Source organism: Mesoplodon mirus (assembly GCF_964341445.2).
Source record: "Mesoplodon mirus genome assembly, chromosome: 6".
Taxonomy (NCBI): Eukaryota; Metazoa; Chordata; class Mammalia; order Artiodactyla; family Ziphiidae; genus Mesoplodon; species Mesoplodon mirus.
The window spans coordinates 121449895-121469452 of NC_138982.1; the positions used below are offsets into that span (position 1 = coordinate 121449895).

At 35.7% G+C, this 19558-nt stretch overlaps 1 protein-coding gene across 4 annotated transcripts in view; it reads right to left on the bottom strand.

Moving 5' to 3' along the window:
• Nucleotides 1–2219: 2219 nt before the first annotated feature.
• LOC309806460 (protein EURL homolog) overlaps nucleotides 2220–19558 on the bottom strand; it is a 31975-nt gene continuing 14636 nt past the window's right edge. For all 4 annotated transcript variants that reach the window (XM_082625315.1, XM_082625314.1, XM_082625313.1 and 1 more), the window contains 3 exons: nucleotides 9738–10274; nucleotides 8650–8712; nucleotides 2220–6879 (listed from right to left, as the gene is read on the bottom strand). In XM_082625315.1, the coding sequence (XP_082481441.1) occupies nucleotides 6713–6879; nucleotides 8650–8712; nucleotides 9738–10274 (767 nt within the window). In that variant the 3' untranslated portion in view covers nucleotides 2220–6712. The remainder of the gene's footprint in view (nucleotides 6880–8649; nucleotides 8713–9737; nucleotides 10275–19558) is intronic.

A 19558-nucleotide genomic window follows, 5' to 3' on the forward strand; every position in this document is an offset into this window, starting at 1 on the left:
AAGCTCAGAGCTAAAGTTATGACCATCACTGGTTTGTATTAGATCACTTCCTGCAAGATCCTGGTAGATACAAACTGTGAGCACTTACAGTAATTCGTGGAGGTCAGAGAGAAGTGCTCCAAAGTCACCCCACCTATGAACAATGAACACTTTTAACAGGAAAACAGACATCTACATTACCAAAAGATTGAATTTCTCTTTAGAACCTTCGCATCAGTTTCAGCTGACCCAAGGCAGACCATGTGGTCCTGAGGGATAGTTCAGCTATGTGGTGGCTCTCAGCAGTTCACTTTTAGAAACCAATTCTGTAAGATCTCAGAGCGGGAGAGCACTGAAATGAGGTGTAACAGTGTTCTCAGTTGCAAGCCAGAGAAGGCAACTGGTTGATTTAGGCTGAAAAGGAATTTAGTCAATGGGTAGAGATTGCCCAGGAAGCTTGGCAACCAGGCAGCAACAAAGGTGATTCATCAGCTGCTAGGTTCATGGCCAAATTCTCAGAGCAACGGCTACTCAACACCAGATGCTAGGAGTTTACCTGTTGTCCCCATTGGATATACCAGATGTTTCCCCTAGTGATAGACGCTGCTGCTCTCAGCGTGAATCCTCTCCTACCCCGTTTCTTTGCTTTGCCAATTAGGGTGCACTGTCCCAGTTGCAAGGGAGGTTGGATGAAGTTTTTGCTTGCACAGGTAAAAGTGGTCTGTGCCATTTGAACACTGGAATGGGATTCAGATGCAGAGCACATGCCGCCCCTTCCCCCCAAAGAAAAATCCACTGATGTAAACTTGCAAGTCGTGTGGAACTTTCCAAGGGATCTAAGACATCATCTAGATCAGATTCCAAAGATAAAACCTTTTAAAACCTTTTAATTAATAATTTAGAACACCAATATATAAATGATTTAAAAGGCGTTCTGCCTGCAGCTCCCCCTCCTTTCTATTCATCATACTAACACCTACTTACCAGTCTCTAAGACACCTACAGAGAATTCTGGGTCCTATAATGACATTTAAAAATGAGGGTGAACTAATCATTTTACAAGTACTTTGAAAATTCAAGGCTCAGAACCTGTGCAGGAACAAAGACGATGAAGCAGAAGGCTTACATTTGACCAACTGTTGGCTCTAGCTCAGTGAATTCTGGCTTAAAAAAGTGTAAGTGATTAATTTCCCTTAACGTCACAAAGCAGTTAAAGCTAAATAGGAGAACAACTTCATTTGTGGTCTGGTGCTCTTTCCAGTACTTTCTCCAAACCAGACTCTCTTGGTCTTCATTGCCTCTTCTGGAAAACAAAGTGGTCTTAGACTGTTAGACTTTGAAGAGACCTTCAAGGGCGATCAATATTCTTTGCAACCCATTAAATGTTTCAATTCTGAAACATCCCTTATTTTGTAATCTTCCTCGTATCTCTTGAACAACTGTTTCCTAGTTTCAAATTATTACCACAAGGTATATAAATTACTTTAAAAATCATTTGTGGGAAAAATGATAATTAAAAAAAATTCAGATTCATAGTGCTAACCATGAGTAATTTCGAATACTTTATTACTTTAATACCCTTTTAAAGGCCAACTTAAAAATATTCACAACAGCTTTATTCATATAACCTTAAACTGGAAACAACTCAAAAGTCCATCAACAGGATGGATGGATAAACAAATTATAATACACACAAAAGACTAGTCAGCTAAAAAAGAGGGAATGAACTACTGAAACTTGAATTAATATAGATGAATTTCAGAGTAGTTGGCTGAGTGAAAAAAGCCAGAAGCAAATGAGCACATCCCGTAGAGTAACATTTATGTCAAGTTCTAAGGCAGGCAAATGCAAATTACGGTGGTAGAGATCAGAACAGTGGAAAGGAAATGGAGAGTGAAGAGATTAGAAAGGGGCCCAAAGAGGGGATGGTTACACAGTTGTATACACTTTTTAAAACTCAAACAACACACTTAAAATCTGTGTATTGTATGTAAAGTACACTCCAAATTAAAAAGTTGTATAGACATCTAGAAAGCCACAGGAATCTTATTTTCTGCTTCTGAACTCTTGGGACAGAGGGAATATTAAGTATCAAAGAAAGTTTCTCACAAAAAATTAAGAAATTGTTAGATAACAATTCTAAGTATAGACTCCCTAATCGTGAAAAACAAAACTTTTCATTCAGGTCAATAATTTAAAGAAAATATACGGACACAAAAATATCCACTGAAGCTAGCAGATAACAAAATATTTATTTTATTGTTGTAAAATTAAAAATAGTAAACAAGCATATGTAGTTACAGTTCCAAAGCAGAGCAATACAAATATATAAATTATTGCAGTTTTAAAAGGAAAATATAACAGCCAAGTAATGTCTAAATAAACTTTTTTGAAACCAACTTGGTTTTCATCACTGCAGCTTCATTTTCTTTTCTCAAAGGTCTTAGACAATTTTGTACGAATTTCTACTCAAGTTTAAAGCAAGATTAACACACACACAAATTGTAAAAGTATGAATGGCATTTAACAGAAGTCACTACTGAACACTTTCTAAAATGCCTCTTTTGGAGGCAGTAGAATGGAAATAAACATTCTACACGTTTGAAAGAAGAAACACACATTTACTAAAATTCCCTTTGCTTTCTGTGCAGTTGAGGGAAGTTCAACTAACACTTTTTCTGAAGGGAGGGTGGAGGGCAATGCTCATCTTCATGATTTTTAAATCTGTTTTTAATTTGGTAAGGTTAAAATTGTGGACTAATTCAACATCACTGAAATGCATTAGTAATCTGGATTATTTTAAACTAAAAAGAATAGGAAAAGCATATGTTACAAACTAGGTGCTCAAGAAATCTCAACGCTAGAGACTTGCTATGATATGGTGCATAGCAAGGTGACCAAGCTGCTTAATAGGTTAGACTACATTATCATAAGGGCAGTTATGAAAGGATGAAGTGAATGAAAATACTTAGGACGCTGGACAGAACCTTGTTATTCCAAGCACAGTATTACAGCCCTCCTCCAAGATACCTTTACTTGTGCCAGAGCCTTATTACCTTATTATTTTAGTAAATAAACTCTCTCCCACCCCACCACCACAAATTTCCTCAAATAATTATTTCCACTAACCTAAAGTTAAAAATGCAATTGAACACTGAAATGAAATCAATTATCTTTGCTTTACAGCCACATCTGAACAAAAGATATTTTTAAAAATCTATTTGTAGAGTACTAAACTTTTTATTAAGTACTTAAAATTACTCACATATCTTACTTTAGCATAAAAATAACACTACAAGAACTTTACACTGTACCATTTGAAAATTTTTTGTCACGTAACTTAATTTTATGGTCACTAACCTGAACCTCCTACTAAGCTACACAAATAATTTCTTTAAAAGTTCCTACTGAAGTTTTGAGCATATACATTTTGTATTACATTTTACAACATTAATAACACTAGCAGATTTCTTCCAAAAGAAAACAAAATAAAGCCAAGACTGGTAAACATTAACACACAAACATCCATCCCAAAATATTAAAAAAAAAAACCCAAATGCAGCAAAAACTGACTGAAAGCCTCAACATTGTAAACATCTAGGTAAAAAAAATACATAAACAAAAAAGAATGAACTTTAAACCATTTTCAGTGGTAAAGAATACAGTAAAATAAAAAAACCGAGAAATCTCAAGATGCTTGTCAAGATGCCAACAACAAAACAATATATTTTGACTATATTTCTGAAATCACTTCCCAACATTAATTTATTTTAAAAATAATCCTCAAATGCATATAAAAATGGGCACTTTGTGGTGAAATGAACATATAATTTGAAAAACTAATAACATTTCTCTGCTCCAACACTGTGCGTAAGCAACTACATAATGGAAAGAAACACTATCCTGCTGCCTGCATGCATCATCTATTATTGGTCTCTTAAGTGCATGCCTTTAAGAAAAAAAAAAAAAGACTAATTTGGATACTAAATACTAGGATCAAAGGATAATAATCACAAAGTAAATAGGTTTTTAGCTTAAATAAAAGGCTGAGAGCATTTTAAATCTTTAAAGAGAACAATCTTGTGTGGTCAAAATAACTTTAAATCAAACTGATGTTTTAAACTTAATTCAACTTGTCTAATTATGAAATCTAAAGTGAAAAAATATTAGTCTTATTTCACTCCCTTTAATCATATAAGCTGTGAAAATGTCAATAATGGCTGATTAGCAATCTCTTTTTTACCATTTTTGAAACTAAAGGTATATGTGAGGTTTTCTTCTAAACTTCCTCAAAAAGTACCAACAACTCTGCAGAAAAATAGCCAAGTATGGTAACCAGTATTTGCGGTATTTCATGTTCTCTGAAAACTCAACTCTATCCCTTATCCTTATTTTAGCATATACAGTAATTGAATATTCAAGAAAACTAACATAGGAATATAAAATAAGTTTACCAAATGTTTGGATAAACTGCTGTGCAAAATACTTTTTTCAAAAAAATTTTTTAACTAGGATATCCTTCCAAATTAAGTACTAGTGCGAGTACCAGCACCGCAGGTATTTTTTAAGAGCACCTTGCCTTTGAAGGGCTTAAGTAGAAATATCTAGATGGAATAAATTAGAGTCCTCAATTAAGACCTTGGTATATACGCTCCCATCCAATTGTGCCAAACTCATTAGTAATGCTATAAATTTGCCAGAAACTCTAAGAAATAAGCAAACACTTTCTTTGGATAACACTGTTGTATTTGGGACTGCACCATATGGCTTATGTTCTGGCAACAAGCTACTACTTACATCAAAGGCAACACATCCCAAACTTTTACGACTGTCCCTAAGTGATCTAAATAGAACCACAAATGTGTACAAGCACCCTGGCTGGGAAGATTCTTAATGAGTTATGCCAAAAAAGAGTAAAGTCAAATTTGAAAATCTGACCATAACAACGAAGCACTGAGATACTGATCGGCTTCATCAGGAAATGTCTTTATTCAACTTATAATTTATAGATTTTGATATTGCACACATTCAATTAAAGCTTATCAAAACTAAGGCAATGCATCCCCACTCTCTAGATTTTAAATTCATTCTGGGTGACTCAAAGGATTGAGAGAAATTGAAAACGTCTTTCAGAAGCTCCCTCTGAAAAGTAGTTATGTGATATTTCAAAGAAAACAAAATCAGTGAGATATCAATTGATATCCTCAGGCAAATTTAACACATTTTAGCGTTACAAAAAGTTGTTTTCTACTGGATTGAGGTGTTTCTTTGCTTAGTCAAATACTCTTTGTGTTCAAGACTAAAATCTGACCCAAACCAGGGCAGGCTGCCAAATTTAAGGCAGAAGTTATTCATATCTTCATGCGTGAAACTGCTAAGTTAATGGGCTTTTCTGTGGATTCTTTCAAGCAAAGGATCTTACCTCATAAATACATTCTAAGTACCAGTTGAAAACAGAATTTAGAGCCCTTTTAAATTCTGCATTGGTTATAGCTTTTACTATATTATTTGAAAACTTATCTAGCTGTTTGAGACAAACTATTTGTTCGTAACTCTTTGGAAACATGATAGGCAATAAAAGTATCCTCTTAAAAACGGACTTTTCTTTGAATTAGAGTTCTGTTTTTCTGTGACTAGCAATCTTCTCTTTTCCTTTAGATTCTAAAGTTTAGAAAATGCTTTCTTTGGGCACTCCTTTCAGTGATGTTGATAACAGAATTTGGACAGTTGAAGGATTCTTGGACTTTTATCTTAAGTGGTACACAAAATGGTTTTAATGTTTTTCAAAGGTAGGACAACAATTTCATGGCATATTATATTTGAAGATAGACATTACATTTGACTTGGAAGTGAGACTTGACTTAAATTCTGTCCAAATCTAACACATCAAAGTCATTGGAATGAAAGTAATAATGATGTAGAATAGGCTTTTACTTCTATGGAGACAAGCTGACATACAGACACTAGATTAGCATTTTCTTCTTGAACTCATAACTGTTTTTGTTAGAAAAAAATAATGTCTTTTATTTTCCTGTATACTTGCTTTAAAAAGTTATTAATTCCTCTTTCATAAGTTATTAGAAGTGAAAACAATTCACCTAGATAGATTTCTATGCCAAAATACATTTATCTTTGGAAAATAAGATAACAGCTGTAAAAACATTATTAAGAGAATAAAATGCAGTGATCTGAAATATGGGTAACATTCACACATGAAAGTGTAAATATAATATACAGAGCCATTCAAATACACATTTATAAACAGAATGAAAAGGTACCTAAAATACTATTTTATATATAAAATTTTCATATTAAAATATTGCTCAATAAATAAGAGGTGATATTATGAATTCCATTTACCTCTTAAATGTTATCTTTAGTAGTTTAGACTAACCTAAGAACTTTAACCTTCTGTTGTTCTGACAGGTGAATTACATTAAACCATGTTTAACAAAGTCACACTCTAACAGTATATTTAAGTAGTCACATGTGGTAAAAGTTAAGGAGGGCTGTTTAGTAATTATGGGAAAAAAGATTTCCCAAATGAACCAAAATGATTAACCCTAGAAGACTAGAGTGTAATGATCTGCTTTATTTGACAAAGATGTTAAACACTGCCTTAAGTTTTGCAAATTTAATGACCATAAAATAATTGACCATAACTTTCTGCAGCTTCTTCGAAGTGTGCATGCCCGGCAGGCCAAAAAAATGAAGGCCGTGTTAAGTTTAGAGTTCAGTTGTTTATGGGTAGGTGTGACTTCATTCCCGTTCGTCCCATTTGCAGACACGGTAACTTGGAATAGTTCTTGAGAAGCTGTTCGATGGCAATGTGGCGGACATGGAGCTCTGAGGCCAAAGAATCTTTTTCTTGCAATTGGTGGGCTAACTCTTCAAAAACTTCTGTAAAGATTTAAAAAGTAGTTCCATTTTTAGTACACAGAAAGCTAATCTATGATTTATATTTCAAGTACTTTAATTAAAATGAATGCACTGGGCAAATGTTTGCAATGAAAGTAGTTTGAAACTAAGGAAACGGTTGTGTTTTGATCATCCTAGGAAGTTGTATGCTCTGCATAGCCAACTGGAATACTGTTTTTCTTTTCTCCATCAAATGAAACTTGAGAGTCAAGCAATGACTCAGGGATGCATAGCAGAAATGGCAGTTACAACTACCTCTGAGATACTTTTCTCAATCTGAACAGATAAACAGGTTCAATCAATTTCTAATGACTTATGGACAGTAAAGTGCCCATTAATACCCAGGTCTGGAACCCCCGTAAGAGGCTTTGGAATCAGACTACCGGAGTTTTGAATCCTTGTTCCAACTCTCACGAGTCTCAGGCAAGTAACTTAAACTGTTTTTTTTTTAAATAAATTTATTTATTTGTTTTTGGGTCTTCGTTGCTGCACGCAGGCTTTCTCTAGTTGCGGTGAGCGCTTCGTTGCAGTGCTCGGGCTTCTCATTGCAGTGGCTTCTCTGGTTGCGGAGTGCGGCTCTAGGCGCACAGGCTTCAGTAGTTGTGGCTCGCGGGCTCTAGAGTGCAGGCTCAGTAGTTGTGGCCCACGGGCTTAGCTGCTCCGCGGCATGTGGGATCTTCCCAGACCAGGGCTCGAACCCATGTCCCCTGCAATGGCAGGTGGATTCTTAACGACTGCGCCACCAGGGAAGTCCTAAACTATGTTTTAATTTCTTCTTATATATAACCTCGATAAACAAAGTAAGCACCTCACAGAATTATTTTGAGTATTAAATAAGATCACACTTGTAAAGTACTTACAGCAGAATAAGTACTTGATCAATATAAAGTGCTATTATTATTATCTTATTATTCTGAGAGGGTGTGTGGTCAAGAAAGACTATTAGCTTTGGAGTTAAAGACAGGGGTTAGAATCCTTAATCTGTTACTGACTGAATGCATGATCTCTCTAAGCAACTAAAGCAACTGTAAGCAACTTAATGTCTCTGAAGCGCAGTTAGTCTCCTCACCTAAATGGAAATCAATTGTAGGAAAAAAAAAAGAAACAGTTGGGGAATTTGAACACTGTTTCAGCATCCTATTTGATGATGCTAACAAATTACTAGCCGTTTTTTTAAAAAGATGTGATAGAGGTTGTCATTGCCTAAAAAATAATGTTATTTTTTTGAGAAAATCCTACACTATTTATGGACAAAACAAAATGTTGTCTGGGATTTGTTTTAAAATAATCCATGCTGGAGGCAGGGGTGGGTCGAGGGGAATGGGTGCACGCAGAGATGAAGGAGAATTAGCTACGCTTTTGATTATATTTGAAACTGGGAAAGATGGGTCAACGGTTCCACTATACTATTCTGATTATTTTTGTTTGGAAAATTTAATAATAATTAAAAAAAACGGGGCCAATACCACCTGCCTAAAAGAACTGCTAAGGAGCACACCTGCACAGTGCCTGGTACAATAGTAGGTAGTCAAAAACGTGTTAGTAAGAGGTAGAGATTAAGTTGTTGTCTCCTTTTTCACCTAAAAAAGAACCTATTTCACCTGCAGTTCATAAAGAAGAATAAGAAGAATTATTTTTGCTCTGGAAACTCTAACAGGTTCTAATCCCATAATTTAAATGCAGATGAAGCTAACAGGGGATTTTCTGTATCAAAATTTGCACATGTAAAAAGCACTGACACTGAGTCTTTACCCTGTATTTGTTGTCGGAGCTCTGCATTCAGTTGCTTTACCTCACCAAGAGTCATCGAATTCACTGAAACATGAAAATATATTCATTATTACCATGACAACCTGGGAAAAGAAGTTATCTACACCACCAACACAATATCCTATTTAAAAGAAATATTTGCACTTATCTTCCCACATAACATTCCGCAGGGCCCCAAGATTCATTCATTAACTCCTAAAGTGTTGAGTTTTCAAGTTCTGACCACAACCCACAGTAAGAAACATTTCACTCCCAGTCTACCTCCACCTGTAATGAAAGGTTCACTGAAAAATTCTTAGCATTAGGTCCAATGGATTCTGATATTTCTCATTCTGTTTCAGTTTTTAAAAAGTGCTAGTCACTACCCATCAAGTTGATTTTGCTTAAGCACTACATGCTTCATGATGTGTAGCTTGAAAAACACTAAAGTGCTGTGGAAATAGTTTGAAAAATCAATTTGTCTACCTAGCTATATAACCTTAGATAATTCATATGTAGAATCAAGGAGTTTTATAAAAATATACCCAAGGGCCCTTCTAGCTCTAAGATCACTTGATTTTAAGTCAATTAAAATGATCTTAGCTCCTATGAGTTTTTGAAGAAATAATATGCAGACTGAATGAGTCACTTTTTCCAAGTACACACATTACCTTTGGCCTTTAGTGAAATGTCAGATTTCTGCTTTTGAAATGCCACCCCCAATTAGTCTTGTAGGGATTAGCAATGTGCCAGTGTGTGTTTGTCAATGGTTGAGGCTGTACTTCTAAACTATATGAACCCTGAACTTTCCAATCCACAGTTGTTGATTCCATTCCGTTAATAATTTAAAATGGCAAAACAAATGATGGGACTGCAGAATTCCAATGGTTTAGGACATACTAAGGAATATTCCAAAGAAATGACAAAGAGTTTTAAGACATCTCATTTTTGCTAGGGTGAACCTGTCACTTAAATACTGTATTTACCAAATCTATAATATCACAGCAAAATTCTTGACACATCACATATATAAAACATAAAAAACCCCAACAAAACTCCAACCTTTACCTTTTCTCCCTATTTTTACTTACATTCTTCTCTGCTGTAATGTGGATGCTGGGTATGGACATTAGCCTCTGGATTAGAGACTGTTTCTTCTTTTTTCTGTTCATGGTTGTGACTATGAGGCCACAATTCACTATTGTGGCATAAAGTGGCACCTGAATCTTGTAACACAGCAAGCTCAAAGTCCGTATTTTCTCTCTGTTCCAATATTCTTTGTGTACAGTTTGAGAGGCCACCTGCATTTCCATCTATCCACTTTGCAGAATACTTTGGTACTTGGGAGTCAAACTGTGGGAGTAACTTTTTATCTGGCTTATGCCTGAAATTAAACAGGTGATGCTGGGGATTTTTAGAACATTCGGAATCTGAATCCAGATCCTTATTTTGTGCATATTGTACAATCCAGTTTATCTTCTTACTCAAAATGGTTTTAACTTCTTCATAAGTACTCTTTGAAAGCTTAGATCGAGGACAATCCTGGTTTGCAATCAAATGGTATTTTTCAAAGCAGTCTTTATGGCCCCTTAATGATTTGGTGTGCAAGAGATTAGATTTTGGTATTCCTAAAGAAAAAAAAAGAAACAGAAGACTTGAGACAGTTTTGTTTTTTATAAGGTGCATTAAGAAATACAAATCTTAGTAAAACTCAGCCACTGATAATTTGTAAATCAGAGGAAGAATGCTGAAGAATATTGGTATTAATATAAAATACAGCCTAATAATTTATGCTTCAACTTAACTATTCAGTAAATTCTGAATAGCAGAAATATTAAATTCTTATGAATAGTAAAGCCTTTCTAAGGGCTTAATGATTCAATTTCAACCTCAGCCCAGAGGCATGTTGTTGCATAATATTAAAAAATACTACTGAACCAGCAGTTTACATTTACAGAATCTTGGCCTTGATATTATAGTGCTTTCTTCACTAATCCTCCTGAAGTACACACTTGAAAAAAATTTCTATTATAGGCTCAATAAGAGAAATGCTTGACAATTTTTTTCCCAACAAAAAACACAGTGAATCATGAACTTAAGTTATTAGTTATGTTTTTACTGGGGAAAGATAAACCAGAACCAGAAAAATACACATTAATAAAAGCCTCAAAAAGTCGATGAACTGTTTATTTTTTTAAGTAAGAAAAGCATCTAAAATGTTTTCACATGTTTGATACTTATTAAAACTTTATCAAGATAATTTTATCTCTAGAAGAAATGCATTACACACAATTATTACTCATATAGCAACACATTCAGTCTACCAAGATACAATAGCCAGTATAATTCTTGAACTCACAAGTGTTCATTATGCACCATAGATAATGGAAATATTCATATTACATGTTTATATTTCCAAACTTTTTAGTACGGCTTAAGCATACTATCTCAATTGTTTTTTAAAATACAGAATACCTTTTCAAATACACAACACACTTCGAAATATAGAATACATTCATACATTTTCATAAGTTCAAACCATTTAAGGTCAAACAGTAGTGCTTTTATACTGAAGGTGAATAAGGGATGTGGAACTGAAAATTAACGCCTGCCAGAATTAAGCAGTCTAAATCTGCTTAGCTTTGAAAACAGAGTAAGTGGAGAGCCACTCAGCTGCTAGGTTAAAAAAAAGTTTTAGCTGATTTCGTCAGAAAAAATTACATTCTGTATTCACCCCTTGTTTTAACAATTGAAGTTGTAACAATTTTATTAACTGAACTGCAAACGCTGGCAAATACTAAGATAATGAAGTATTTGTGCTTTAATGGCATTAAATCAGGTATAAAAGTGCTTGCAAATACTAATTTGTTCCAAAATGACATAACATCAACCAATGGTGGGTCCTGCTAAGACTGCCAAAACCAGTGCTAACTGGGCTGTCAGTTCCCTCACAAGTAAGCTATGGGGCACACCTCCTAAACACTAACAGTCTAAGCAGACGAGAGCCAACGACTCTCACCAGGTAAACTCAACTATCTCAGCCTTGTTTCTTCCACTGAGTGTAAAAACTGAATTTAAACAGAATTTCATACACGTTTTATTTACCCCTTTGGTACCTGTACTGCAACTGTGTGTGTATACATTTTTTACCAGTTATTGTCTGGTTGGGTCAAATTTCCAGCAGAATTAAAGTATTTAAGCACAAAACCTCACAGCTGTATTTTAAAACCTGGTAAATTAACATAAAAAGGAAGTTCACAAACCTTGATTAGAATAAAAATATTAAAAGTATTGTTATTATGCATGTTTCATATCATAAGTAAGACAAAAAGGTAGTTAGTATCAATTATAGACAAAATAAGAAATACCTCCATTCTGCTGTTTGATTCTAATACTTACTGCTAGGCAGAGAGAACCTGATAGCTTGCTTACTTTACTAACTTTGGAGGATTCATTAAAGAGCTTCCTTACTCTTTATAAACTCTCTTAGGGCTCACTGCCCTAAGATGAGGCAGACGGCTAGCCAATCCCTGAAACAGTAAACAGTCTCATTCTCACTCGGTCCACCGCCGCAGCACTAATCATGTAGCAATGCTTTAGCTGAATCTAAACACTGTAAATTGTTTTTCCTTTACTATGTATGAAAGGAAATCCTTCAGCATATAAAAAGGGTTCTAAACTAGGCTACAGAAAGGCATTATTTTTTGCTGTTATATTTTGTGTTTTTGTGTGTGTGTGTGTTTTTTTTTTTTTGCGGTACGCGGGCCTCTCACTGTTGTGGGCTCTCCCGTTGCGGAGCACAGGCTCCGGACACGCAGGCTCAGCGGCCATGGCTCACGGGCCCAGCCGCTCCGTGGCATGTGGGATCTTCCCGGACCGGGGCACGAACCCGTATCCCCTGCATCGGCAGGTGGACTCTCAACCACTGCGCCACCAGGGAAGCCCTTGTTTTTTTGGGTTTTTAAAATTTTATTTGGAATGTTCAGAAATTGTATTAAAAAAGATAAAAAATTATATGAAACAACAAATTTCCTGATGTACCCCACAGCTTCAACAACAAATAAGTATAATAGATGTTTATTTGAAGAATAATGTGGGCTTTTACAGATATCTTTACCCAACGTTGCTTCTTAGTAATTCATGTAATATAACTTTTTGTCCTCCAGAAATAATTTTTTAACTTTTACTTAAATCCCTAAATGAATGCTTGGAGCCCAGTAAGCACGATTATATGCATATTGGTAATCTGCTGAGATAAACAGCAAGTCAGAGAACTACAATATTCAATTTACTGTGCAAATACATAAATGTAAAATAAATTTCCGATTCAGACGCTCAGGTGAAAAATCCCCCATAAAAGACATAAAAAAAGTCATGTCAGGAAGAGTTCTGAATGTGGGAAATATTTCTACTTAGATGTCCCATAGGCTTCTGAAACTCACCCTGCCTAAATGACACTCCTCTTCCTCCATTTTTACCACCCAAACCCAATCCTCTTCCTGAGTCTGGTACCACCACCTGCTCAAGGAAGAAACCTGGGTGTCCTCCTGCACCCCCATCCCAGATGTGTTACTGTCCATCTTAACAGATTTTTCCCCCCAAAGTCTAGCAGTACAGCATATTCAATCCTCCTTCACTCCATTACTACTCCCACTACATTATCTGGGTCTTCCTCACCATCCCGTCTAGTTCTCACTTCCTCTTAAAGAAGCCTTTTCTAACCAGTAACATCTGAGTTAATCACACCAGACTGTACAGTTGCTTCTTCACTGGCCTTTATCCCCTGCTAGAAGGTAAGTTCTGTGAGAAAGGGGACCATCTGTTTTATATGCATCCTTATTGTCATAGTGCCTGGCACATCGCGAATACTCAAGGAAAATTAAATGAATAAAGGAAAATTAAAATTATATTAAAAAACAAACCTAAAACTTACTACCAGTTATTATTTGAGGTCTACTGCCATGAAGTTTTGCCCATCCTAGCAAGGTAACTAGGATGCGCAATTAGGCCAGGCTCTCAGAAACTAATTAAAGGCATCTTCCAGTGAAGTTACTCCTATGTTTATAGTTTAACGTGCCATTAGTCCCAAGAACTAATGAGTGGCACTGATAAGAAATGGCATTCCTGTGGCATCATTCAATCTGCCATACAAAATCAGGAACTTCTACTCAATTACATATTTTCATTAGAAATGTACATACAGTGAATATACAAGAAGGCTATTTTATGTAAACTGTAGCTCATTCATCCAGATCTTTACCTGTAACTTCTTTAGCTCACTAAAAATTTAAAACTTGAATCAGTTTTAAAGTTCAATTTGAAAATGTTTGTCTTATACATAGTTTAAAATATCCCATGCAGTAGCAGAAGAAACAAAAAATTTAATACACGGACTACTTCGTATACTTTAACAAATTACTTTTTAATCTAGAAAAGAATGTGAGTAGCCCACTTAATTTTTTTTTTTTTTTTTTTTTGCTGTACGCGGGCCTCTCACTGTTGTGGCCTCTCCCGTTGCGGAGCACAGGCTCCGGACGCACAGGCTCAGCGGCCATGGCTCACGGGCCCAGCCGCTCCGCGGCATATGGGATCCTCCCAGACCGGGGCACGAACCCGTATCCCCTGCATCGGCAGGCGGACTCTCAACCACTGCGCCACCAGGGAGGCCCTAGCCCACTTAATTTGTATCAGCAATATAGGTGTCATTGTATAAACTCCTGAAGTGATTTTGTTTTTTCCACTTTATCAGTTCAAATATAAGAGAAACAACCACTGCTATTATCAGAGATCCCAGTGAGTTTCCCAACTGACTTTACAATTTTAATTGCATTTACAAGTGTAAACAGCTCTGAGCACCATTTATTTCTTCAGCAGCTTTTGAAAGGGAATGAATCTAAATGCAATTAAATAAGTTGGTACTTTTGAGAAACTGAGTTATAAGTAATTTCCAAACCAGTTCAACGAAAATTGTACTAAAACTTCCTTACTAATAAAAATTCTGAGGGCCAATATAATTGACACCTTAACTATCATAAAATCTTTAAAACATATCACAAAGATGTCTATGTAACTGTGTCTTGAGTTCATGATTATTAGAGAACCAAGACCTTACTTGGCAACTATAATTGCTAATATTTTTTTAAAAGTATGTACTAGTTTCTTCTGGATAGAGGCTGTTTAGAAATTTATATAGGCAGTACATTTCTTATTTATTTATTTTTGGCTGCGTTGGGTCTTTGTTGCTGCGCGCGGGCTTTCTCTAGTTGCGGCGAGCGGGGGCTACTCTTCGTTGCGGTGCGAAGTCTTCTCTTTGCGGTGGCTTCTCTTGTTGCCGAGCACAGGCTCTAGGCACGTGGGCTCCAGTAGTTGTGGCACACGGGCTCAGTAGTTGTGGCTCATGGGCTGTAGAACGCAGGCTCAGTAGTTGTGGCGCACTGGCTTAGTTGCTCCGCAGAATGTGGGATCTTCCTGTACCAGGGCTCGAACCCGTGTCCCCTGCATTGGCAGGCGGATTCTTAACCACTGTGCCACCAGGGAAGCCCCTAGGCAGTACATGTCTGTATGAACAGTGGTATTTTAAAAAGTTAAGCTGTTTCTATTCAATAGTTTTCTTTTTAAAATCTTCCCACTTTCATTTCTGATTTTGTTACACCATTCTCACATACTTTGAAAACCCTCCCACTAACCCATCTGGCATGCTATCCCCATTTTTATTCTTTAAATTCCTCTTTAGGATCAATTTGCTTAAGAAAACTCGGTTAAACTCATAAAAGAGCAAGAGCCACTCAAATGTAGATCTTCCTGTCTACCTGTCACTGTCACCCTTTTAAAATAAAGATATTTCCATGCATATATTTAATATGCCTATTGTAGTAACATAATTTTTCCTCTCATAGGATGATACTCTCAATGGCACCAAAAAATAGCCACAAAACCCAAAACACGTAAGAGTTCTATGACATGTCCTATTACCTTCTGCTTTTACCCCCAGCCTCTTGAAGAAGATCTTATTTATGACTTGGTGGTTATTATGCAATCTTTCCCTGATGGTTCCCTAGCTGGTCCTGTCAAACAGTACCATCTCTCAGCCGACTACACCGATGCTACATGCCTTTTATTTCACACGTTCTCAAATATCATATCATCTGACTGCCTTATGCATGTATACTCTCTGTCACAGAGTATTACTCTCTGTCAAATTCCTTCTGAATTTGACTACTGTATTTCATTTCTCAAAGGACTGGCTTCATATAACTTGGTATGCCATAGGTAGAGCAAATATAATACAAGCAATAGTTGGATGTAAAGCTGTAATACATGTTACCATATCAGTAGGAGACTGGAAAGCTCTAAGGGAGTAAGCACTTCGACTTTTACTACAAACTTAAAAGAACCAGAATTAGAGAACTGGCAGTATTAGTTTTCCAAATGGTGGGTTTGTGTGTTCTTTCTTAATTTTTAAATAAGACAAGATAATTTAGTTATGATTTAAGTTCCAGGTTGTTAACAGGTTGTAAAGAAATTTTAAGCACACTGCCTTTAGACATGACCAATATTTGTGCAACAATTCACGCAGTACTGCTTCAAAACCTTTTTTATGGAGGCTCACATTTTGCCCAGAGTAAAGAATTTTCCAAGAGTTAAGGTGTTTTTTTTTTTTTTTATGATGATCTTATCTTGGATGCTAGGAAAGGGAGAACAAGCACCTGCATGTTTACATGTTGCCCATATTAAGCCATGTTTATGTACTTCTTTAAGTAACTGTTAACTGTAAAGATGGAGGGAGAGCTAAACTTTGTTGTACTAAGAATGAAAGGACTGAGCTGTTACGCCTTTGTTTTTGAGGATCAGGTTCCCATTTCTGATAAAAGGACTAGAGGAAAAGTTCTCTAAGTAGAGGTGGCACACCCACAGCCTGAAGTCTGGATCCGTACTGCAGCAAGTTAAGTTTAGCCTACAAGTGTTTTGTTTTTTTTTTTTTTTTAAAGATTCACTTACAATTTTCAATTTCTTGGTTTCTCTTAAAAACAAAATCAGAAGATCTGACAGCAACTGGCCAGTAATGAGAAGCAGCTACTGCCTGAAAATTGGGTAAGGGCTCTCCAATTCAAACAGTCCTTATCCTTCCTTTCGTGAGTGTGCAGGTACCTGTGACCTAGCAAGCTCCGCAGCCATGTTGACTCATACGGTACTCAGACTCTGTGATGACATAGGTCTGGATTGCTTCTGTGTAAATAATGGCTGTCCCAACGATGCTTTGACACCCAAAGCGACCAGGCTACTCTGCATTTGATGATCAAGATGCAGCCAAGCCATGATTCAAGAAGAGTTATTACCATTATATCTAGTGCTAGTCACACATGCAGTGGGAGGATGCTCAGATTGTCTATCCTGTCACTGACAAAAGGAAGATCAGCCCGAAGCTGGGAAGGCAAGGATGGATAGTTGGAGCACCTACTTCCTTCCTTAAACCCACAATAGGACAGGCTTCTACCTCTTGGAAAATTTTACCAGTTGTCCTATGTGCCTTAGTGAGTACTATGATAAACAGTGCTCCTTTCCCCACCCCCTCATGCCACTTACAGTCTGCCGTATTCAAATACCCAACATAGTGTTTAAAAGTAATAGGTAATTGCTTATCTCTGCATTGGAAGCAGATGGAATTACTGGCAACTGTACTAAGCCGATATACAGATGGGTTCAGCAACTTGCTTTTTCCACATTTTGAGAATCACTGCCTTAGAGAAAGACATACCAACAGGTGGTCTTTAGACAGCATATTTCTGCTTAGGAGATGTTTATGCCATTTTAAAATTTTTGTGTGTGCTAAGAGGATTAAACAGTTGGTCAAAGCAGCTTAATCCAATAAAGGAATTATAAGGGCAAATTTCAATCGGCAAAGTGTTCAGAGAGATGATGTTAAAAGATAAATCTCAGCCTCAAGTAACCAAGGTAGCCACAGTAGAACTGAGTTCTTGTATTGATGGATGTATAAACTGCAAATGATTTGTCAAAAAGAAAACCTTTCTCAGTGAATTTTACTTTTTCATTATAATGGTTGGGAAATTGGGGAAACACACCTACATAACAACTGTTTATTACTAACAGGGTACAAAAAAATAACAATCCACACTCAATTCTGCTCTCAAACTTAGCTACCTGTTTTGACGAGAAAGGTCCAATAGAACTCTCTGTGAAGATGGACACGTTCTCAATCTGTGCTATATAATAGGATAGCCACTAGCTACATGTGGCTACTGAGCCTTTGAAATGTAGCTAGTATGACCGAGGAACTAAAGTTTTAACTTTGATTTTAATTAACTTAAATTTAAATAACCAAATTGTGGTTAGGTTACCATATTGGACAGGGCAGCTTGTCCATAGGTAATTGATGAAGTGAAAGGGTACTTGGAAAAAAATATGAATGGAAGCTATCCATATTCAGGATCCTAAGCTCACAGCAGCACAGAATATAAAAAGCTAAAATTGTTTTTCTAGCACATTAAAATATATTATATTTAGACTATAATTTTTAAGTGGCACAAAGAATTAAAAATTATAAAAAAGTTTAAGTCTGTAATCCAGTTGACCCAAGTAACCCTCTACTTGTTCCATTTTTCTCCTAAATAAAACTTCCCTAAAAATAGGCAAGGTTAAAAATATACACATTACCTAAACAAAAGACAGTCTGGAAAAAAGGCTTTCATAGTAACACTGGATGAAAAAGGATAAACCATTAGGACAAAGGAAATTTATGGGTTCAAAAGCAAGAAATGTGATAGCCATATGCACTCTGCCCTTTATCTCCTGAACTGCCTGCCATCTGCTCAGTTAAGGTTTTGACTGATTTATTTTCATACAAATAAGAAAAACAAAATGAAAAGCTGTCCTGCAGCTATTTATAAAACATCTGTTTTGCATCTCAACTTCTCTGCTTATATTTGAATCACTGTTCCTGAAACTCTAGTTGACTATTCCTTATATAAATGCTTTATAGCAATATCTATTATTAGAGATTTACTAGCAAGTGAATTTGAAGGCATTTATAATTCAGTTACTAGTATAGGTAGTAAATGGTAAAAATTATGACTGATGGGAAACAATCACTACAATTCACCATTTGATTAGAAAAACTAAAGATTAAAAAAAGGCTATAACTGATGAATCATACTGCAAAATATTTTTAAAAGTTGTGACTGTGTATTATAATTGAATCATAGCAATTCTAGAGTAAAAAGAACTTTGATTAGAACAAAGGGTTTGGAGAACTAGTGTACAATAAAATCATTCCATGATGAAACAAAGTTTTAAAAATTATGCTCCAATTCAATGCAACCTTTTACAAAAATATCAGCGTAGTAGAATTTTACCTATTGACACGAAAAAGATGTGTCTGATATATTAAATTAAAAGACTGGTTATAAATAGTATATATAGCCTGATTTCATTTTTTAAACACAATTTACCACGCACACATGCATACTCTACTGCAGAAAATAATTTAGAAAAACAACATACCAAAAATATTAAGAGATTATTGGTAGATAGGTGGGATTATAATTTTAAAATTCTTCTTGCTTCCTGTATTTTGATATTTCTGTAACAGGCATAGTTTGCTTTTTTAATGGAAAAAAAGGACTTTATTATGGGAGAAAGAAAATCTTTTCTCATTTTAAATAGTGAAAATTTAAAGCATTAAAAAAAATGCCCATAAGGAAACATTTCAGTTTGGGAAAGGAAATAGTGTTCCTTAGTCTGAGACAAATTAGGTTTTGTACTGTATGTTCCAATGAACTAAGTAAAACAAAAAAATTTACAACTGAAATGGTAAAGATACACATACCTAAAATATCCCAATATTCTGAATATTTTTTTAAGTTGAGAATTTCCTTAGGCTAACAATGTATCTATC